This window comes from Nerophis lumbriciformis, linkage group LG04 (genome assembly GCF_033978685.3).
Source record: "Nerophis lumbriciformis linkage group LG04, RoL_Nlum_v2.1, whole genome shotgun sequence".
Lineage (NCBI taxonomy): Eukaryota > Metazoa > Chordata > Actinopteri > Syngnathiformes > Syngnathidae > Nerophis > Nerophis lumbriciformis.
The window spans coordinates 28,146,971-28,170,913 of record NC_084551.2 but is presented as its reverse complement, the minus strand read 5'-3'; the positions used below and the strand labels follow the sequence as shown (position 1 = coordinate 28,170,913).

At 40.0% G+C, this 23,943-nt stretch overlaps 2 protein-coding genes across 2 annotated transcripts in view; both read right to left on the bottom strand.

Moving 5' to 3' along the window:
- Window positions 1-813: 813 nt before the first annotated feature.
- LOC133592573 (uncharacterized) lies at window positions 814-7,934 on the bottom strand. Its single transcript, XM_061945202.1, has 5 exons — window positions 7,924-7,934; window positions 4,850-5,237; window positions 2,789-2,968; window positions 1,292-1,373; window positions 814-1,221 (listed from the first exon to the last, which is right to left on the bottom strand). Exons 1-5 carry the CDS (start codon window positions 7,924-7,926, stop codon window positions 972-974), a joined length of 903 nt encoding a protein of 300 aa, XP_061801186.1. The 5' UTR covers window positions 7,927-7,934; the 3' UTR covers window positions 814-971.
- Window positions 7,935-15,313: 7,379 nt separating this feature from the next.
- The window catches only part of LOC133592562 (tumor necrosis factor receptor superfamily member 11B-like), a 52,467-nt gene continuing 43,837 nt past the window's right edge, over window positions 15,314-23,943 (bottom strand). The window contains exons 5-6 of the mRNA XM_061945190.1: window positions 20,823-21,047; window positions 15,314-16,438 (exon numbers count right to left, since the gene is read on the bottom strand). Of these exons, the coding sequence (XP_061801174.1) occupies window positions 16,044-16,438; window positions 20,823-21,047 (620 nt within the window). The 3' untranslated portion in view covers window positions 15,314-16,043. The remainder of the gene's footprint in view (window positions 16,439-20,822; window positions 21,048-23,943) is intronic.

The window sequence follows — 23,943 nt, the reverse complement described above, 5'->3', positions numbered from 1 at the left end:
TTTAAAATGACATGTTCTACTGTTTCAAGATTATTTGTCGCAGTTCCCAGTCTTGTTGTCTACTAGAAATAGTATTTAATTCAACCCGGCATGTCCTAATCTCAGATGAATGACTAATGTTTCCTCTTTTCTGCATCTACCACCCCGACGTCCCGAGCCAACTTGAGGATTGATAGTGAAAAATGATCTTCTCCTATTTCCATGACACCACCGGTCTAGCAACATTTTCATCATTTCTTTTCGAATTAATGACTTGACTTCTGATGTACTAATGACAATGAAATTATATTTATAAGTTATATTTTCAGTCATTATTGCTTGCTTTGCTAATGTCCGCTGGTTCATTTCCTATGCATTAGCTGGGACCCAAACAAATTTGACATTATGAGTTCTTATCAGAGGCAGTACGGTGGGAGAGGGGTTAGTGCATGTGCCTCACAATACAAAGGTTCTGAGTTTAAATCTGTGTGGAGTTTGCATGTTCTCCCCGTGACTGCGTGGGGTCCCTCCGGGTACTCCGACTTCCTCCCACCTCCAAAGACATGCACCTGGAGATAGGTTGATTGACAACACAAAATTGGCCCTAGTGTGTGAATGTGAGTGTGGATGTCTGTCTATCTGTGTTGGCCCTGCGACGAGGTGGCGACTTGTCCAGGGTGTACCCCGCCTTCCGCCCGAATGCATCTGAGATAGGCTCCAGCACCCCCCGCTACCCCGAAACGGACAAGCAGTAGAAAATGGATGGATGGATGGAGTTCTTAACATCATTTGTAAAATCTCATACATACACCCAAGCCAATGTTCACGTTTACATTTAATGTGCATGTAATGTCCTGAGAATAAACCACTCACATTATTGCACTTCTGCATGAAAAAAATATCAATTTGTGCAATTTATCAAATATCAAAAACAGTGCAATTTGTAAAAAGATGCTAAATAACAGCCAACATTTGACATGACATTCCAAGCTTCAGTCAAATAAGAAGACATGTGATAAACTACAATTTGGTGTCTGCTGCTCAATCTCTTTAAGCTTCTTGTCTAACTTCTTCACCATGGAGGACAGCTCAGACTGTTTCAGAAAGCGCGGCAGTTTCTTCAGATGATTTCGTGGCGCCTGATGCAGCAACTCCTTGATTCGGTCCAACAGAGGACCTCGCTGCTCATGATGCAGAAAGGAGCGAGAGAGAAAGGTGTGTCTTTTCTCACTTGATTGAAACCTGCGGAGAAGATGCCTCATTGGTGTGATATAAAAACATTACTTTGGTGGATTTTAGATGGTTGACTCACCTGCGAAAAAATCTCTTCATTTTGACCATGTGCATTCTGTGCATACTAAAGAAGCCAGAGAGGAAAGTTCTGAGCTGTTCACCTGGAGGGAAACACAGAACAAGATTCCAAAGCAAAGAAATAGGAAGTATTATTATTGTTGTTGCTTATTAACTTATAACCACAGGGTTTATTACCGTTTTGTTGCTTAGATTGCAAGATTACACTAATTTGCACAAAAAAGTAAGCGAGGCAAATGCGGAAGAAGAACCATTTCAATGCAATAACTGCTCAGTGGCCTTGTGGTTAGAGTGTCCGCCCTGAGACTGGAAGGTCGTGAGGTCAAACCCCGGCCGAGTCATACCAACGACTATAAAAATGGGACTCATTACCTCCCTGCTTGGCACTCAGCATCAAGGGTTGGAATTGGGGGTTAAATCACCAAAATGATTCCCGAGCACGGCCACCGCTGCTGCTCACTGCTCCCCTCATCTCCCAGGGGGTGGAACAAGGTGACGGGTCAAATGTAGAGAGTAATTTCACCACACCTAGTGTGTGTGTGTGTGTGTGTGACTATCAGTGGTACTTTAACTTTAATAAAGGATGCAGGATATTACTGCAGTACCATGGAGCATGGAGGTATTCCAGAAAGCAGGTTAAGCTTCCAGAACAGAGCCTGCTCTCTGGCAGGTTTTCTTGATCAAACCCTGACATTTTTCATGTCGCAGTCAGACATGATGTGTCTGTACATTTGTAACCAGTGGATGTTAAAACCAAATTAATTCCTGAAAAAGATTAGCTAGATATACTATTACATAGAACTGCTAAGAAAAAAAGTATTTCATTAGTCATTTTAAAAAAACAATAACTTGATGTCAGATATTTAATGTTGATTGCATTTGTTGTTTGGATTAAAACAAAATTGTACAAAAAGAAACATTACATTTTTGTAATTTTTCATTATTTTAAATATATCTAAAATTTGTGCTATATCCTGTGAGCAAAATATAAATATTTTCGTTACTTTGATATGTCATCTGTCTGAGTCATAATTACATGTTTAATTATTAGAATTTGTTTTAATTAAAAAGTAGATTTTTTTTTGGTAAATCATCATTGTAAATATTACAGACATGTGAACTATATTAATTACAATAAGCAAAATAACCTGCCAACAGCAGTTGCAATTTCAGATTATTCTTGTTTCAAAACAATTTTGTAAACGATGATTAAATATTAAATCAAAAAACTTCAGCTTTCAAACTTAAGCATTGACTCTGGTAGTAACTGTCTGTCACTTTAGTCCAATACAATACAATACAAACACACATAAGTGTTGCTTGATAGTTGTAATCTCCCTTAACAAGCTAACCAAGACTGGTGTAACAATCCTTTGTAATCAATCATGAATTATAATGTGTTTAAATAATAGCACTTCCTATATCCCAATATGACAAAATCCCACCTACAAAATAACTATCTGCTTGAAGATATGGCAATGTTCCCTCCAAATATTACCTCCATTTGCAAGCTCCTCACAGCGGCCACAAACTGCATCAAGGATTGCGGAACCAGGGAGTAGAAGCTGCTGTCCGTTTACACACTCTTTGTGTTTGACACACTCCTCCAGTGCAGAGGAAGAGGTGGAGAAGAAGCCGTCAGAGCACCTGTGACAGACTGTGTCATTTTGTGCTGTACCTAAAAACAAAGACGAGAGCCTTGAGCGTCGTCACATAAGTCATACTTGCTTATTGTAGTGCATTAAGGTTTAATTCACTTTGTCTAATATTGACTTTATATACAAAAAATGAATCTAATGCTAAAAAGTGTATCTCATCCTCCTCATATTCGGGCTCAAAAATACAAGGTTCTGGATCACTATTTATCCTAAAGTAGTCTTTGATGGCTACCACAAGGTCTGCCGTGAGTAGTAGTGGAAAAGTGAACGTTGTGATGTGTCTGGGAAATGTATATGCCGCCGTATGCTTAAAATGTGCAAAATAAGTAAATATTACATGATATTATGAATGTGACTGTTACTATATTACATATATACTTACAGCATGTATATAAAACATTGATGGAGGTTTTTGAATGTTTTATAGAGAGCTTTATAGGCGGGATAGAGCGAATCCCAGTAGCTCTATTGTTAGCTGACTCTTGCTTGCACTTATTTATGAGTTAGAATGGATTAAAAAAGAAAAACAGATCTGTTCTTGTCTTCAAAAACAGTGGAATTCCCTTTTAAGTGCTGAAAACAAAATCACAAATTGTTTTTGAATTAGTAAAAACACCATCTCTTGTGTCACTGCACATGCATAATAACAATAACTGTTCTACAAATTAAGTTGTTTGATTTAGTTGTATTTGAAATCGTAATTGTTGAGATAAAATGTGGATTTTAAATGATCTATAACAGGAAGTGAAATGACATGACGTCATATAAAGTGGTAACAAAGCCAAATGAACATTCAATTTGCCCTTATCAATAAAATGTTATCAATCTTTATGAATAAAACTACCTTACTGAAATAAAAAAAGGGTCAGAACAATATTAAAAGGAGTCATGTTATGAATTTTTTTTACATAACATGAAATGGTCGTTCTTTGGTCCAAATGTTGCATAGATTATGTTATCCAAAGCATCGTCAAGACATTTTGCTCCTGCGCGCACCACTCCTGCTACAGCCAGCGGCTGCAATCAATCAGCACTCTGTCGCTGATGAGCTCCCTGGGCTTCTTAAGCCAGTCCAGACCTGCGTTCCGGGCCACAATATGCAAGCCGACAATCTCTAGCTCGATGCACACTCGCTCTCTCTCTGTTTCTCCCCCTCCTTGTTCATTTGTCTCGTGTCCCTTGTCGTCATCCAGCAGCATTCCTCCGTTCCCGCATCACAAGCTGTGTGTCTCGTCTCCCCGTATTCCCTCTGGTTCCCTGGCTGCCTCTTGGATCTCGACCTCACGCCTGCCCACGGATCTCTGAGCTTGCCTTGCCCCCTCGGACTTCCGCTCAACACTACTGGTAAAACTCAACAGCTAATCACTACACATAGTCGCACCCCACACACATTTGGATTAGTTTCACACTTCATTTATAATATATATATGAACAAATAGAGCTAAAACGACATAATGCATTCTGGTGCCGTCGTCTTCCCCCCTGTACCGTAATATTTCCGTTAATTATGCAGATCCCAAATATACAAAAACAGGTACCAACAGGTAAACAAAAGTTGTTTTTGCATAATTCGACCCCTTTAAGTCTGGTGAGATATATATTGTTTATTAGTGTGATGCTGCTTATGCTTCAACTTTGTCAGAAAACAGTAAAAAAAAATGCATCTGTAAACTGTACATGTTCATTTTGTATTCAATTTAATAATGTGTTATGTATAAAGTATGTGTTACTGTAAATTTGCAAATATTATAATAATAAATGTCTGTATAATTTTTGCAATATAGGTGACCTCTTCTCTGGTTTGAGCACCCCCAAACTGTGCCTCATGGTTCTCAGCCAAGTATTTTTTTTAAACAATTTAGTGCACATTAGACCTGATTGAAAATAATAGATGGTTTTACCTCTGGTTAGAACGCCATGACCTTGGGGGCAAGTGGAGTGTCTGCTGCAGTAGTCCTCCTTCATGTAGAAGCCCTCCTTACACCGACACACTCTGTTTTTACTGGGACTGCACTTCGTCTCAACCTCCTTGTTGTTTGTGCAGAAGTTGTTGCAGTAGAGACACTTGGGCAAGTAGTTCCACAGCTCCGTGAAGTGGCTCTCCCTGCACGCCACGCACACGGTGGGCGTGCTGGTCGTGCAGTGCGAGGACATGTGCGTGCCAGGGGGACACTTGTCACACAAGATCGTCTCCCCTGTGGCAGGGTCTTTGTACTCGTACTTGGGAGTGGAGTCCACCAGGTGACATTGAACGCTGCATAGCAGCACCAGCAGTGATGGTAGGAACAGCTGAGGAGGCAAAGAAGCATCATCTTCATTCATAAACCACTACAAACATTCTGATTCAGGGTGTCCACATGTTTTGACTCAGGGGCCACATTGAGCTAAAAAAATTTGGACGTCGGCCAAAAGCCGACTGCATGTAAAGTAAAATTCTATCTATCTATCTATCTATCCATCTATCTATCTATCTATCTATCTATCTATCTATCTATCTATCTATATATATATACAGTCGCGATCGAAAGTTTGCACACACTTGTAAAGAACATAATGTCATGGCTGTCTTGAGTTTCCAATACTTTCTACAACTCTTATTTTTTTGTGATAGAGTGATTGGAGCACATACTTGTTGATCACAAAAGACATTCATGAAGTTTGGTTCTTTTATGAATTTATTATGGGTCTACTGAAAATGTGACCAAATCTGCTGGGTCAAAAGTATACATACAGCAATGTTAATATTTGCTTACATGTCCCTTGGCAAGTTTCACTGCAATAAGGCAGTTTTGGTAGCCATCCACAAGTTCTGGCAAGATTCTGGTTGAATTTTTGACCACTCCTCTTGACGGAATTGGTGCAGTTCAGCTAAATGAGTTGGTTTTCTGACATGGACTTGTTTCTTCAGCGTCGTCCACAAGTTTAAGTCAGGACTTTGGGAACACCCAACTGCGCCCAAGACCCAACCTCCAGGCTGATGATTTTAGGTTGTCCTGAAAAATTTGGAGGCAATCCTCCTTTTTCATTGTCCCATTTAAAGCACCAGTTCAATTGGCAGCAAAACAGGCCCAGAGCATAATACTACCACTACTATGCTTGACGGTAGGAATGGTGTTCCTGGGATAAAGGCCTCACCTTTTCTCCTCCAAACATATTGCTGGTTATTGTGGCCAAACCTACTCAGTGGCCTAGTGGTTAGAGTGTCCGTCCTGAGATCGGTAGGTTGGGAGTTCAAATCCCGGCCGAGTCATACCAAAGACTATAAAAATGGGACCCATTACCTCCCTGCTTGGCACTCAGCATCAAGGGTTGGAATTGGGGGTTAAATCACCAAAATGATTCCTGGGCGCAGCCACCGCTGCTGCCCACTGCTCCCCTCACCTCCCAGGGGGTGATCAAGGGTGATGGGTCAAATGCAGAGAATAATTTCGCCACACCTAGTGTGTGTGTGACAATCATTGGTACTTTAACTTTAACTTTAACAGCTCAATTTTTGTTTCATTTGACCACAGAACATTCCTCCAGAAGGTCTTATCTTTGTCCATGTGATGTCAGATGAAACAAAAATTGAGCTGTTTGGCCACAATACCCAGCAATATGTTTGGAGGAAAAATCCCAGGAACACCATTCCTACTGTCAAGCATAGTGGTGGTAGTATTATACTCTGGGCCTGTTTTGCTGCCAATGGAACTGGTGCTTTACAGAGAGTAAATGGGACAATGAAAAAGGAGGGTTACCTCCAAATTCTTCAGGACAACCTAAAATCATCAGCCTGAAGGTTGGGTCTTGGGCGCAGTTGGGTGTTCCAACAGGACCATGACCCCAAACACATGTCACATTTCCATAATAAATTCATAAAAGAACCAAACTTCATAAATGTCTTTTGTGACCAACAAGTATGTGCTCCAATCACTCTATCACAAAAAAATAAGAGTTGTAGAAATTATTGGAAACTCAAGACAGCCATGACATTATGTTCTTTACAAGTGTATGTAAACTTTTGACCACGACTGTATATATATATATATATATATATATACAGTATATATATATATATATATATATATATATATATATATATATATATATATATATATATATATACTGTATATATATATATATATATATATATATATATATATACTGTATATATATATATATATATATATATATATATATATATATACAGTATATATATATATATATATATATATATATATATATATATATATATATATATATATATATATATATATATATACATACTGTATATATATATATATATATATATATATACAGTCGTGGTCAAAAGTTTACATATATATATATATATATATATATATATATATATATATATATATATATATATATATATATATATATATATATATATATATACATATACATATACATATATATATATACATATATATATAAATAAGTTCTTATATGTAATTTTTTTTTTTTAAAAGTCACTCCAAATACTGCTCAGTTTCCTTTGACTGCCAACGCTAAATTTGCATGTGCATAAAAAAAGGCTCCCAAACAAACGGTTCTCATGGTTCATTGAAAAGAGTCGTTCAAAAGACTCAATTTGTTCACGAAAGTTACATCTCATTTACTGCTGGTGGTAAACACATGTAGCTCCAATAGCACTCAACATACTTTGTTCAAGGAATGCTAACTCGCTAAGTCAAAAAGAGTTGCTCACTGAGCGTTTATTCAGAGAAATGACAAAGAGCTACATACAGTACACTACGAAGAGAGCATCTTAAAGGCTCTATAATATCTGCTTTCACGTCAGAGTCTCCAAAAGTCTGCAATAACACTAGAAGGCGGGAATGAAAGCAGTGACTAAAACAAAAAGAGTACCCTGGAGTCGTCTGAATACACGTTAAACACATAGGAACAATTTAAACACATAGGAACAATGTGCAATTACTGCCTTTGAACGCATCACAATGTGTGTACTCACCATACTGATGTTGTCACTGCACTCACATGGCTTTCTGACACATACACACTTTTATATCTGAGAGGCTCCACACGATTGCGGAGGTGTTTTGAAGGTCAACCCACTTGTACGTGTTATGTGATGCCAAACGGGGAAGTTAATGCGGGATTGTGCGTAATTGAGCAACATAAAACAAAGCTCATTCGAAATTAGGAAACCACACTTACCACATTTACACTAACCACATTAACACACTTGCAATCATGTGCTTTATCAATAATGTGTAATTTTGTTGCACAAACGAGTACATTAATGAATAAAAAACACATATGTTTATTTGTACACTCAATGTTAAGTAAAGCTGCACAGAATATTGATGTGTAGTGAGGGAGATCGATATCTACATATATCCATATTTAAGAGTTATTTCTTTCTATAGTCAGGTTTGAAATAACTAGTGTTTTCTCTTTGTGCTCTTTCTATTTTTTCTCCATCTCATGACCGAGGGTGCACTGTGGACTACCTTGAGCTCGGAATGCAGGGAGTAGCAATACTCCTTTTATTTGTTATCTCATCCTGTCTCTAGCTAAGGAGAACAATAGACATGTGTATTCGTTCTGGAGGGTGGGGGCGAGAGACATATTGAAGAACACAGCACAGGGTAATGTTTTTCAGATCAACTTGGCTACGCAATTGAATGTGTTGTCCTAGGCTGGTCTCTCCATCCATCCATCCATCCATTTTCTACCGCTTATTCCCTTCGGGGTCGCGGGGGGCGCTGGAGCCTATCTCAGCTACAATCGGGCGGAAGGCGGGGTACACCCTGGACAAGTCGCCACCTCGTCCCAGGGCCAACACAGATAGACAGACAACATTCACACTCACATTCACACACTAGGGCCAATTTTAGTGTTGCCAATCAACCTATCCCCAGGTGCATGTCTTTGGAGGTGGGAGGAAGCCGGAGTACCCGGAGGGAACCCACGCAGTCACGGGGAGAATATGCAAACTCCACACAGAAAAATCCCGAGCCCGGGATTGAACCCAGGACTACTCAGGACCTTCGTATTGTGAGGCAGATGCACTAACCCCTCTTCCACCGTGCTGCCCTCTGGTCTCTCCAAAGCTTTGGAAATAAATTGCAAAATACCTATTCTGTTCTGGGTGATCATTTAAACTCAGCTTATATGTCATCAAAAGAACTTGGGATTGACCAGTAACTTAAATTCCCTTGGAGGAACATCTGGTCTAAACGCAACAGTAGTCAAACTTATTGAGCCGAATATAAGACGGCCTCTCTTTTTAGAGACTGGTTTAAGAAGAAAAATAAATAAAACATTACAAATCAAAGGCCAAATTAATTATTTAAAAAAAGGCATTTTTCAATATCTGCTAAATGACTTAATAATATGCTTTTTTAAACACCTCTTTCTACTCTGCAGTGTCTGCACAGTAATATCATATTTCTTGACCTCATTGATCACTGTTATCTTAAAAAATAGCAGCAGGACGCCACTGTGGTTTGATTTGTGTGTGTGCGTGTGTGTTTCTGTGTCATGACTGCATTGCTGCTGTTCCCTGATGTGTGTGAGTGCCAGGAAGAAAAGCTTTTGCTTAGAAGTCATTTGGCGCTTCCCACTGGTTTGGGTGCAAATCAATCCCTACTGTACATCTCTACATCCATTATTTCTGAGTTCTTTCTTGAAAAAACCATTGTGTTATTAAAAAAAGATGTATTACTTATATATATATATATATTGTACATCACAGGTATCAAACTCAAGGCCCGCGGGCCAGATCTGGCCTGCCACAAAAGCCTGGAAATAATAATCAGAATAAAGCCCTTCATTTTTCTTTCAATTTGGACAAAAACAGATACAAATAAATACTGCATTCAATACAGTCTTCTGAACTTTAATAGTGTCTGTTCACACAACATATTTGGGAGAGTTATCAAAAATACTTAAATATCTGCTTGTCACCTTGACTTATGATTTCACAGCATGTTATCCATCAATCTGTTAATAAGAAATATAATAATCAAATATAGGCAACTGTGTAGTGAAGCTATTGTATGTTTATAGAATTCATATATATTTAATTCACTGTGACGCAGACATTATTGCAAAGTGGCCTTTGAAGAAAATGAGTTTGACACCCCTACATAGTTTTGTATTTTTTCTCCCAAAAATATCCATTAACAATTCTATAATATATATAATGATTGGACAACAGCATGAAACACATTTCTTTCATTTTGAATTATACATTTTCCATGATTATCATTAGCTTTTTTTGCGGCTTGGCCGTAAGAATCCACATACTGTAATACAACACCAATATTTGACAGCATTTTTTTACAGTAAAATACTGGAATCAAAATGTGCATTTGACTGGATATGTGCTATTACAATATCCTTATATTTCACATCAATTCACTGGTACTTCACAGTAAAATACTGTAATCATAGTCCTCTGTAATATCGCAACAAACTACTGTAAATTCAACCCCCCCCCCCCCCCCTCCCCTAGAGGGGGGGGGGGGGGGGGGTTACCCACATATGCGGTCCTCTCCAAGGTTTCTCATAGTCATTCACATCGACGTCCCACTGGGGTGAGTTTTTCCTTGCCCTTATGTGGGCTTTGTACCGAGGATGTCGTTGTGGCTTGTGCAGCCCTTTGAGACACTTGTGATTTAGGACTATATAAATAAACATTGATTGATTGATTGATTTCCGTAAACCGAAAGAATAATCACCAATAACATTGTAATGGCGAATTTACAGTATTTCATTGTCATTTTATTATGATTAACTATAAAAATACAAATGTGAAGCTAATGCAATTATTTCTAACATTATCATAGTTAACCGTGAAATCACAGCTCTGCGGTTATAGTAAATTGCAATAAAAATATTTCACAGTAAATTAGCCAACAATTTGCTGTGAATTTTACGATGAACATTTTTGTTTACAGTTCATGGTTTTACTGCCTTGGTTATAGATTCAACTCAAATTAGGTTCCTTACCTTTTTATATTGATATATTTATTATTTCTATAGCGTACAACTGCATCGACTCATAGTGAGAAGTGAGATTTTGCCATTTTATTCATATAACCAACATGTATTTTGCACTATAACTATTGCACTCTCTTGTGCGTGCACCTCTGAAAAGCCTTTTCACAACCTTTTGGTCAGTTTTCAGAAGTGTGACGTAATATTGCTAAAGGTTATGAGCTGAATCTGCTGCTATAGCAAATGAGTCACCTGATATGTGACAATGAAGATGATACACTGTAATACATGATACATATACAGAAAACTGCATATGCAGTTTCCTGTATATGGTAAAAGTCATGTGACATGTTGACACAATGAGTCACAAAATATTTTTTCCTAATCGTAATGATTTAAGAAACCACAAGCAGGGAGAAAAAGTCCAATCTTTTATGAAGCATTTGAACGCATCATCAGTTTTGTGTATATACAATAAAGAAACAAGACACTTCTTTGTATAAAAAACAAATATAAAACATATCCCTTCAAGAAGTTGCAGCATTTAGGATTCAGTATTTCTTATGAAGCAATGAAAACAAGCCATTACATACAAGTCCAAGATAAACTCCCTTTTAAATAGAACACAATTGTACATTCACAAAGCTGACAGTAAAACATTACATTTCTAGGAGCTTAACTTGCCAGCAGTCGCGGACAAAACCAACAAAACAAAACAAAAGACAATTGTATAGCTCATACCTGGATTTCATTATGAAACCAAATCCTTCCTCCCAAATGGCGAGAAAGGGGGGGGGGGAGCACATTTGCTTGCCCATTTTTCCATAAAACCGTTTGCTATTTACATCTTAAATAATCGTGTGTGTTACTTTTCACAGACTCAAAATTGTTCCCATGAAATATTTTGCAAAGATTACTCTGCCTAGAGGACACTATTTTTTTCAAATCAAAAGCATTTGAGTAATTACTGAAAGGCAATTTAGGATTATAAACTCACCAGGTTTCCAAATGATCTCTGCATATGTTTCAATTTGGTGAGTATAGCTTTATTTACATGATGCTACCATGTGACCTACTCTATGTCTGCCCCACGTACATATACACCAGGTTCATCTGCACAATATATTTTTATAATACTAATAATCATCATCATCATAATAATAATAATACAGTGGTACCTTGGTACTTTTCTTATGATTTAGTTTTTCATCATTCATTTTCCCCAAATTTTGCCATCTTGGTTATCAAATGAGTGTTTCTTGGCGTATTATTCCATGGAATCCATTGACCAAACAAAGAATCATTGTATTGGTAACTCAACTGGTAAATACAAAAAATAATTTAACAAAAATAAAAAGAGGTATGGCTAAAAAAAATTATAAAAAGAAATAAAGAAAACAAATAAAGAAAATATGTCTGCAAAAATGTAAAAAGAAAAAATTGTAAAACAAACAATTGTTTTTATTAAAAAGTATGTGAGACGACTTGGTCGCATAGTGATGCGGGTGTGGTTCTCCCAAGGATGCAGACGGCTTCGGACACAGCTTGCAGGTAGGAAAATAATTTATTGAAAATATAAATCGTACGGGGAACGAACAAAAGACGTGCAAATAGCAAAAGGCAAAAACAAAAGGACTAGCGTGGGAGCTAGCAGGCAAAATGGCATAGCGTGAAAAGCTAGCGGGAATCAAAGTTGTCGTTATCTGTTGTATGGGAACAAACTCTGATCCGGGCAGCGGATCGTAACAGTACCCCCCCCTTAAAGGACAGATTCCAGATGTCCCTTGACACTAAATAAAACTAGAACCCAACAAACAATAAACAGTTCGAGAGTCAAGGGAGGGTGGAGGGAGGATTTGGTGGTGGGTCGCCAGGCCACGTGTCCCCGAATCCACCGGGGAAGAGTCAGGTGGCGGCGGCGAGTGGAACGCCGCTGCCGCAGGCGAGGCGGGCGACCACGGAAAGGCCACATTCGTGGCTGCCGAGAAGGTGGGCGTGAGTGGCGCCAGAAGTTCAGCAGCCGGAGAGTTCTACGACTACGTCTCGGGTGTCGCTGCTGTTTGCGCCACTGGCGTCCATAAACAAACCTCCGAGAGCGCCGCTTGCGCAGCCAGACCACTCGAGGTCGCTGAGACGAAGACAAGGAGAGAGCAGACGTCGCCGTGGAAACAGGAGGAGCCGACGTCGCCGTGGAGGCAGGAGGAGCCGACGTCGCCGTGGAGGCAGGAGGAGCCGACGTCGCCGTGGAGGCAGGAGGAGCCGACGTCGCCATGGAGGCAGGAGGAGCCGACGTCGCCGTGGAGGCAGGAGGAGCCGACGTCGCCGTGGAGGCAGGAGGAGACGTCGTCGCCGTGGAGGCAGGAGGAGACGTCGTCGCCGTGGAGGCAGGTGCAGGTTCTGGTACCAGCCGTGGAGCAGATGCAGGTTCTGGTACCAGCCGTGGAGCAGATGCAGGTTCTGGTACCAGCCGTGGTGCCGGCGCTGGTGTGGGTACCAGCCGTGGAGCCGGCGCTGGTGTGGGTACCAGCCGTGGAGCCGGCGCTGGTGTGGGTACCAGCCGTGGAGCCGGCGCTGGTGTGGGTACCAGCCGTGGAGCCGGCGCTGGTGTGGGTACCAGCCGTGGAGCCGGCGCTGGTGTGGGAACCAGCCTTGGAGCCGGGACAGGGGTTGGTCTTGGAGTCGGCGCTGGTGTGAGAACCAGCCTTGGAGCCGGCGCTGGTGTGAGAACCAGCCTTGGAGCCGGCGCTGGTGTGAGAACCAGCCTTGGAGCCGGCGCTGGTGTGAGAACCAGCCTTGGAGCCGGCGCTGGTGTGGGAACCAGCCGAGGAACTTGGCATGGTGGAGCTTGGCGTGGTGGAGGTACTGGAGACGAAGCTTGGTGTGTCAGCCGAGGTGCAGGAACAGGTGCTAGCCGAGGTGCAGCTGGAGGTGGCCTAGCTGGCGGTTGTGGCTTAGCAGGACGAAGGACTGGTGGCGGTGGCCGTGCAGGAGGTTGCGGTTTAGCACGCCGGAAGACTGGTGGCGGTGGCCTTGCAGGAAGTTGCGATTTAGCACGCCGAAAGACTGGTGGCGGTGGCCTTGCAGGAGGTTGCGGTTTAGCACGCCGAAAGACTGGTGGCGGTGGCCGTGCAGGGGGTTGCGGCTTAGCACGCCGAAAAACTGGTGGCGGTGGCCGTGCAGGAGGTTGCGGCTTAGCACGCCGAAAAACTGGTGGCGGTGGCCGTGCAGGTGGTTGCGGCTTAGTACGCCGAAGTTGTGCCACCGCACTAGCACAGTTCCCAGTACTAGCCCCCCCCTCAAGACGCGGATACCAGACGCGCTCTTTGCGGTTTGGAACTGTCTTCAAGGGTGGGTGGGGGGAGGTATGGAGGGGGGTATACTCTTCTTCAAATTGTCCAAATTGACTATTATCATCCCCCACTTGAGATTGGGTGGGAGCACAGGGGGAAAAAATATGTGCAGTGGGCGGAGTTATAGTCACTGGGGGCGGAAACAAAGTCACTGGAGGTGGAGTTTGAAAATCAGAATGTGATTGACTAGATTTACACTTAGCAAAAATGTCCTGATAATGTTTTATCTTAGAATGAAAATCATTTGGTATTGGCTGACAGAAAGAATTAGAAGAGGGAAAAAAAAAATCTTGTTCAATGATGTCATCAGAAGTGGGCGGAGTTACCTCTTCGGGAGGCGCCAATGAAATGACATCACTGTTGCAACTGTCCATGTGACTTACAGCCCAATCGGAGAATTTTTTGGCGAAGTGGTCGATGGGGTTGCCAAACATCTGAGGAGGGGGAGTTTGAGCTGCATGTAGCTTGCTTCGGTCCGGGGGAGGAGTTTGCAGGAGCGGCGCGTCTTGGCGGCGAGGGAAAGACCTCCTGGCCGGCTTCCGTCTTTGACGGCGCGCACGGTACTGCGGTGTAGCGGCGATGTCTTCCGACCAGAGGGAATCGATGGGGATAAGAGAGCCTCCAGCTCCCCACATGAGATTCGACCTCTCCTCCGTCGAATAGCGAAGCGTCTCGGCTTCCATCGCTCGCAACACCATGAGCGTACCTTCGTCCAACTCCTCGTCAGCCAGTGCGGGAGAATTGTTTTCTGCTGGCTTCGTACTGAGACGACTTGGTCGCATAGTGATGCGGGTGTGGTTCTCCCAAGGATGCAGACGGCTTCGGACACAGCTTGCAGGTAGGAAAATAATTTATTGAAAATATAAATCGTACGGGGAACGAACAAAAGACGTGCAAATAGCAAAAGGCAAAAACAAAAGGACTAGCGTGGGAGCTAGCAGGCAAAATGGCATAGCGTGAAAAGCTAGCGGGAATCAAAGTTGTCGTTATCTGTTGTATGGGAACAAACTCTGATCCGGGCAGCGGATCGTAACAGTATGGCTACAAAAAAATAAAATAAATAAATAAAATAAAAAAGTAGATCATTTATGTTTAATTTACATTGTTATCTGAATGAAAAACTATAAATATTCTTTATAAAACGTGTCTTGTGTTAATATTTTTGGGTGTTTGGAACTGATTAATTTGATTTATATGATTTCTTATTGGAAAGATTGCCTCGGTTTTTGTACGATTTGGGTTACGCAAATGGATTGCTACCAAAAACCAAGGTACCACTTTATATATATATATATATATATATATATATATTTATATATATATATATATATATATATAAATATAAATATATATATATATATATATGTAATCGCACTATGAGTGTTTTAGAGCTTGAGTGTTGTTCTCCTTTGGAGTTTATTTAGGATACAAGCAAGGAATGGGCAATTCTGGAGAATTCATTGTGGATTAATTGTGCGACCTCAAAAGGGACAAGCGGTAGAAAATGGATGGAAGGATGGATGTATCTGGAAGCTATGGAGACAAAACGGAGTGCACTACTCATCTGCGACCAGAGGAGACGCTGTTGAAAAACGACAACCACGCAGACCTTTGGTATGGTACAACTCCTCTGCTCAGTACAACACAGCATGGAAACAGGTGCTGAGAACATTCCAGGAGAGATTCTCATAGAAAAAATTTGATTTTTCCCAAAGCCGATTAAGAAGATTTAGTAGAATTCCCATCCCTACTGAAACAGCAGCCTTTTTTACTCTTATTCATTGAATGGCTTGAGAGTTTTAAAAGACAGTTCATCTTGAAGCATACTAACAAACATCTTTTCATACGTCTTGCGAGTGGAGGCGGAGCCTATGATGCGGCTGATCTTCTTGAGGCCTTTCAGAAGATAACGCGGCGCCCCTTTGCCGCGCAGCACCCTCACACTGTGAGAAAGACCTTTGACCAGATCCAGGTCAAAGTTGGCCCTCTTCCACAGATGGAGCAGCTGCAGGACGTACTGCTTTGGGGGACAGGTCGCCACCACCGCCGACACGTCCTCCGGGCGAACTTTGACCCCTGGCAAGCTGTTGGTCACCTCCAAGAGGTCATCAAAAGTCAGGTTCTTCAGGGTGTTGCAGCGGGAGACCTTGCGTTCACAGTGGTTGACACCTGTACCACATCAGTGCATTGTTTGTTTAAATTTGATGATGCAGCACATAAGCATGAATAGTCAATAGTCGATGTCACTTGTGTAAAAAATAGTGCTGGGAAACGATTAATCATTTTAATCAGATTATCACACTTTTGAATTGTGATTAATCACGAGTAATCCCAGTCGACAATATAGTACTCTCGAGCAATGTCGTCCACTGCTTGTTGTTGATACCACCGGTAGCTTTCCTGCGAGTGGCTGACTCAAACAGGTGTCTTGCTTTTTTCCAGGCTATTTTAAACGTGTTGTGCTTCCATGATAAGACAATTCATGGCTGCAAAGTGTCTTATCACAGTTATTGTGAGTTAAAGTATCATGATTATCGCGGTATTATTAAATGAATGTTTAGAAGTTTAAACATTTTTTAATGATAAAAATTGATAATAAAAAAAAAAAATGAATGAATAATGGGCACACCAATTAAAATCTTTAAAAAATGCATATTTTTGATGCTCGAAACCAGGTGTGTCCAAAGTGTGGCCCGGAGGCCATTACCTAGTTTTGTTGGGCCGCAGCAGAGTGTCCGGAAAAAAAACAACAGAAAATGCAGGAAAAATAATAGTGTACTTTGTCACCTAAAACTCAAAGCTAACACAACATTTTGTCTTGACATGCAATATATATAATGTCAGTTTTTTTATTTATTTTTACACAATCAAAAGAATATTGAAATGGCACCCGTATACTTAGACATTTCAGTTTGCGGCCATTGGGACACCCCCGGTCTAAGCCCTATAACATGACTTTCACAGTTGTCAAACACATCTTAAATTCAGTTGTATGCATTACGAATTACAGATTACTACATGACTAATTTACTAAATTAATGTTGTCAAACACAAGGCCCAGAACTGGCCTGCCATATCATTTATGTGGCCTGCGAAAGGCTGAAAATAATAAAGCACTTTTTGGCTGAATATATTTGTTTTTTCACTTTAGACAGAAAAATGTACTTCATCCAATTGCACCTGTTCTATAATTTCATGTGGAATTGCACTTTTTTTTGGAATTTTGCCTATTGTTCACAATCATTATGAGAGACAAGAAACAGATGTCTTTTTTATAGGATTCGAAAGGTAATAAAAAAAATGCTTGGAAGAGGCAGCTAATGGGACTCACCGTTGTAGCCTTCAAAGACCTCTAAAACAACTTCAAAACCCTCCATCAAAGTTTTATATACACACTGCAAGTCTATATATAATGAAGTAACAGAAATGCTCACAACAATAAGTAATATGTACAATATTTACTGTATTTTGGTAATTTTAAGCATTGCCGGAACTAATTCTTCGGCGCATTTATTTCCGTTTCATTAGCAACACACTTCCGACTTCTGGCAACAAACGCGAGTGTGTTGTAATCATGGCTGACTTGGTACCAGACAACAAAGACGATTAGTTTTGGACAAATGAGGGTTCACAACCATATATTTTTGAAGCTGAATATACGGAGGATGAACTGCTGCTTCTTTAAGCGAGCACAAAGACGGGGTGAAACGTTGGAATAGACAGAAGCAGAGAGAGTGAGGTCGGCATGACTTGACGCTGCAAATATGGAACTTGGAGCCAAGCTATGCGGACAGAAATGGATTGCTTACCCAAAATAAACCAGAAAAACTTCCCCGGAAAGCTGAATGAAACAGACAACTGTCAATCGAGTGAGCCACTTTAATATTGATCACGATACACGCAGCATGTCATGCGTGTTATTACAACTACATAAGCTGTCGAGCTAGCTGTGTACAAAAAACACATGAAATGTGGGCTAATACTTAACAGATACTGTAATATGATTGTTCATGTTTTTCAGTCAGTATGGATTGGTGTTGTATCATATTGTGTTGTCTGTTACAAACTCAAAAGCCATAAAGCTGCTGACACAGTAGCTTACAGCTAATGCCGTAGTATGCCGTCGCAAGGCAATGTCTTCCTCAGTGTTTGCTCTTACAACAACAATGTCGCAACAGCTTGGTTGTTATACAGGTTACGGAAGTATTGTTGGTGTTTTTTGGATGCATTTTCAAAGTGATTTAGAGACAGAATTGATTGCTCCATTAACTGCACTGCTAGCCACCTAGAACGAGCCGATTATTACAAATTATTAGGGGTGTAACGGTACGTGTATTTGTATTGAACCGTTTTGGTACGGGGGTTTCGGTTCGGTTCGGAGGTGTACCGAACGAGTTTCCACACGAACATATTAAGTAGCCGCCAAAGCTAAAGTCTTAACAAGCGGCTCCGCTTCTACTGCCTATATCTCTGCACTCCGCAGCACCCAGCATTGTCCCACCCACACAACCATCTGATTGGTTACACACAAAGCGGTAACAGCCAATCAGCAGTGCGTATTCAGAGTGGTAACAGCCAATCAGCAGTGCGTATTCAGAGCGCATGGAATCAGTGCTCGTCGTGATGAGCATGTAGGTGTTTAGCAGGTAAGCATAATGCAGCGGACTCTCCCCAAATTATAATAAACACCTCCCAGTCAACTACTAGTAACATCACTATGAGCCCGTTGACGTTCTAGAAATATAGACTGCAGCTCAGCTCGCTCGCAATCCTGGCTTGAGGTGAAGGCTAATTCGCTTTTAGCGTAACGTTAGCTCATTTTGCGGTGTGTGTGTGTGTGTTACGGACAGCAAAGCCCTGTCTGTCTGTTATTTCACTTTACCTTTTTCTGTGTTGATTGAGCTGTGTTGAAGCAGCAAAAAAGGACATTATGTTAAATGAAGAGTTTCTGTCTCTGATAGTTGATATAATAATGTAACTGCATCATTAAGCCTACATGAACTCCATGGTGTTCAGGGATGAATAGTCTCTCCTATTGCTATTGTACTATTTTTTCAGCTATAGTTACATTAATTATTAGTAATGCAGCAGCCTAGGTTTGAATGTCAGGGTCCCTGCTATCACATGTTGATAAAAATATAACATTTACATAATAAAAATCAACTACAGGCTTCCCAAATGCTGTAATAAATTAAGCATGATGAGTTGACTTGAAACTGTTTAATGTTGCACTTTTTATATGTAGAAGAAAAGTTCTGTCATTTTATTTAATCTGAGCAACAACTTGAGGCAGTTCAATGTTGATTAACGTGGACCCCGACTTAAACAAGTTCAAAAACTTATTCCGGTGTTACCATTTAGTGGTCAATTGTACGGAATATGTACTGTACTGTTCAATCTACTAATAAAAGTCTCAATCAATCAATCAAAAAAAGCACTTTATATGTAGAAAGGTTTTGTTAAGAAACCATTCTGAGCCTTATCTTATTTAGTTTTTATTTTATATATGTTGACCACATTAACCCTGGCAATGGACCCTGTGTGTATATGTATGTTATGTCATTGTTTACAAATTTGGTAAATAAATAACCAAAAAATGTATATTTTGTTGTTTTCTCACTGTACCGAAAATGAACTGAACAGTGACCTCTAAACCGAGGTACGTACCGAACGGAAATTTTCGTGTACCGTTACACCCCTACAAATTATAATGCAAAAAACACAAAATCTTTATTTATTTTTGTCTCTCATAAGGATTGTGAACAATAGGCCACATTTAAAAAGTGCAGTTCCCCTTTAATGTTAATTGATCATGCAACAAGATTTTCCAAGCATTTGTTTTTGGGTTATAAAAAACAAGCACTGGAATATCTGCTTGTCGCCATGACTTACAATTTCAAAGCTTTATCCATCAATCTGTTGGTAAAAAAATATCCATCCATCCATCCATCCATCCATTTTCTACCGCTTGATCCCTTCGGGGCCGCGGGGGGCGCTGGAGCCTATCTCAGCTACAATCGGGCGGAAGGCGGGGTACACCCTGGACAAGTCGCCACCTCATCACAGGGCCAACACAGATAGACAGACAAAATTCACACTCACATTCACACACTAGGGCCAATTTAGTGTTGCCAATCAACCTATCCGCAGGTGCATGTTTTTAGAGGTGAGAGGAAGCCGGAGTACCCGGAGGGAACCCACGCAGTCACGGGGAGAACATGCAAACTCCACACAGAAAGATCCCGAGCCCGGGATTGAACCCAGGACTGCTCAGGACCTTCGTATTGTGAGGCAGAAGCACTAACCCCTCTTCCACCGTGCTGCCCGGTAAAAAAATATAACAATCAAAAATGGTTGCCAATACAAATTGTGTTGTTGACCTGGCTGAGCCCAGAAGAATGGACTGGACTTCCACATTACCTATTCATTTATATCAATAATTACACCCACTTGACAGCACTATCTGGAACTGTGTAGCAAATCTGGACAAATCTATACATTGTTTTTAATGTGGTTAACAAAGAAAAAGTGAGTAATAATAAAGCGTTGATACCTTTTATAATGCCATACTGCTTATCCTGGTCCTTGTTCTGCTGCCTCCATAGTCGCAGCAGCTGGAGGACGTGTTGCTGCGGCGAACAAGCCTTCTTCAGCCTCTCCACGCTCTTGCGATCCACCCTGCGGCCTGGAAGACTCTCCAACAGACGTTCCAGGGGCACGGAGGACAACTGCAGGGAGGCTAGTGACTGGAAAACTGCCTCCTCACACAAGAGCACATCTACAAGAAGACAGCAGAACTCATTAGTCAATCTGCGTTGGAATTTCTTTCAACAAAACATGGTGTTCTGCCGGTGGTGTGCATCACAAGTAAATGTGGTAAATTGTAAAAACATTGCAAAAAGTAAATTGTGTGACGCTATCATATTTTGGAGACTGGAAAGTCAAGAATTTTAAGCATGAAGATAGTTTGGGCTTGAGTAACAAACACTGGCTAAATCTTCTGCTTTCGATTTTGGTATAGTTTCAGGATGACTGCGGTTTTCTCAGTAACTGCATGAGAATACTGAGGGATGCTGAGAGTCCAATGAAATGATGCGATAACAGTCACTGCATGTTGTGACATTTATTTGTACACAGTACACATAGACAAAGAGTATGAGTTGCGAGAATACATTGTAACACGTTGCTATACAGGAAGTCCTCTTTGTTCTGTTTAATTAACTTTCTACCCCTTCTTATGTGATTCTGTTGGCAGCGCGCCAAAAAAAGGAAAGTGAAGTGAAGTGAAGTTCGATGTTGAATGTTATTTAACAATATTGATCACATGCTTGTGTTTTTTAACCTGATATACTGTTGCAATCATCATGAGGGATAAAGACGGTGTTCTTTGAGAAAGGGCAAAGGATCCTCTTCTCTGAAATGGAGGGTAGTGGTCTAATTTTAATTTTTTTGACACTGTATTGCAATGGTTTCACAAAATTAGGCAATATCTCGACCTTTATGATTGCTTCTTTAAAAAAAAAGAAATAAACATTAATTACAGTGAATGCCATATAATAGAAAATAAGTAAAGAGTAAAAAGAAACAGAGAACTACAAACAACCCAAAAAAACCCCCCTCCTGTCTCTATCGACATATTCTTATGCATACATCGTAAATCATAGTCTTCCTAATTGTACAGCATATCATACTCATTATTTATATATATATATATATATATATATATATATATATATATATATATATATATATATATATATATATATATATATATACACTTATTTGATTAAACACAAATATTAATCATACATTGCATTTTCACCGCACATGCTCCGTTATGTGTGTGTGCTGTCAAACAGATTATTTTTCTTTAAATCAGATGAATCGCAATTTGTATTAATCGTGAATAATCACAGCTTATACATAGTAAACAGATAAAAAACTCACAATTAAAAAAAGGCCCCAATATCTGCAAATTTACTGTTAGAATGTCATGAAGGAACATTTTTTTTAAATGTTTTTCTTGAATGCACAAAATGTATTTTATCGAAACTTGCTAACAAGTTTATCTAAAGTCCAGTCCGGTTGTATTTTGAAGTGAAATTTTGACATTATAAGAACCCGCGACGCCATTCAGGTAAAGCTAAAAGATAAAAGAGCATTTGCGGTCAAATGAATTGCATTATTAATCTGCATATAAACATAATTAATACAATTTATTTTGTGATTAATCACCTGGGGTAACAAGTTCTTTTTGACATACATGTATATTTTGACATAAGCCTGTCTCTCCATCCCTTGCAAGGCCCCTTTTAATGTGCAAAAACCAACCACAGGCAAGTGTGCTAAGTGCCTTTGCCCTAAATACCACACTGTAATATTAGTATTCTAACTTATAGTTTCCAATTTGCTGCAACAGTCTGTTTTATTTCTGCCCTCTGCCTAAAAATGACCATGAACAAGTAAAGAAGAAGACGTAAATACAGAAGACCCTCATTCTCTTCCATTGTTTTTGTTTTTCCACGTCTTGTTCAGATTGTTGTGTACAATATGGTGTTTGTTTGTTTTTTTGCAGTTGTCTGCATTCGTATCTTGAAGAAGAAAACTAACTGGTACAGTTGCTGCAAATAGCAATCCCTGGATATTATACGAGAGCATGGAAGCAGCATAGATGATGACATTTAACCAATTATATGCTTAGTATTTCCTTCCTGACATAATATTGTAATACTTCAATTTACAAGCTTAATTTGTACAATCAAAACACAATTCATCGTCTCCCATTAAAATGAATTGAATTCAATTTAACTGGTGCTTGCCCCTCCAGAACAGCACAACTTTAACATGTAACATGCCTTTTGAAAAGAAAAAATAACTTTTAGACAAGATATATTGTCGAGAAACAATACACTAGAACAGGGGTAGGGAACCTATGGCTCTCGAGCCAGATGTGGCTCTTTTGATGACTGCATCTGGCTCTCAGATAAATCTTAGATGACATTGCTTAACACGATAAGTAATGAATAACTCCGCTGGTAATCAGTGTTAAAAATAACATTCAAAATACAAAACATTGCCATGCATTTGAATCTGTTTCTACCGCACTTGTTCAAGAAGTCGCATTAATGGTAAGAAGTATTTTATTTATTATTGGTTAGCTTCAGAATAACAATGTTTGTAAAAAGAATAAGAGACTTACTCTAAAAATGTTGGTCTCACTTAAAAATGCACGCATTTAGTTCTATGCAGTGTTAAAAAATATTATATGGCTTTCACGGAAATACATTTTAAATTATTTGGCTTTCATGGCTCTCTCAGCCAAAAAGGTTCCTGACCCCTGCACTAGAATGTACTACAAACAACAACAGTAGTTTTATGAAGTAATGTAATAATAATGTGGAGCATTTGATTTACATGAGCGAGTGAACTACGGTATCTACTTCCACACACCATCAGCAGCGTTTCCATATGTACATGGATAAATGTCCACCGTTTAAATATTATTTTAACATTCTTGGCTGCGTTATACTCATTCTAATTCAGAATGGTCGCTCTCTCATGTTGTTGATTATTCTTTTTTTGGATGATAGTATTTATCACCCACTTCCTATTCTCAGCACTGTCCTTAACACTCACTTTCTTCCTTTTCATGGTCGGGAAAACAAAGTTCTGTC

What these genes read in the sequence shown, in the direction of transcription:
- LOC133592573 (XM_061945202.1), bottom strand. An exon ending in TCATGGCGTTCTAACCAGAG is followed by an intron (nt 2,969 to 4,849) that starts GTAAAACCATCT and finishes CTTTGTTTTTAG; the next exon opens with GTACAGCACAAAATGACACA. An exon ending in ATGAAGAGATTTTTTCGCAG is followed by an intron (nt 1,222 to 1,291) that starts GTGAGTCAACCA and finishes TCTTCTCCGCAG; the next exon opens with GTTTCAATCAAGTGAGAAAA.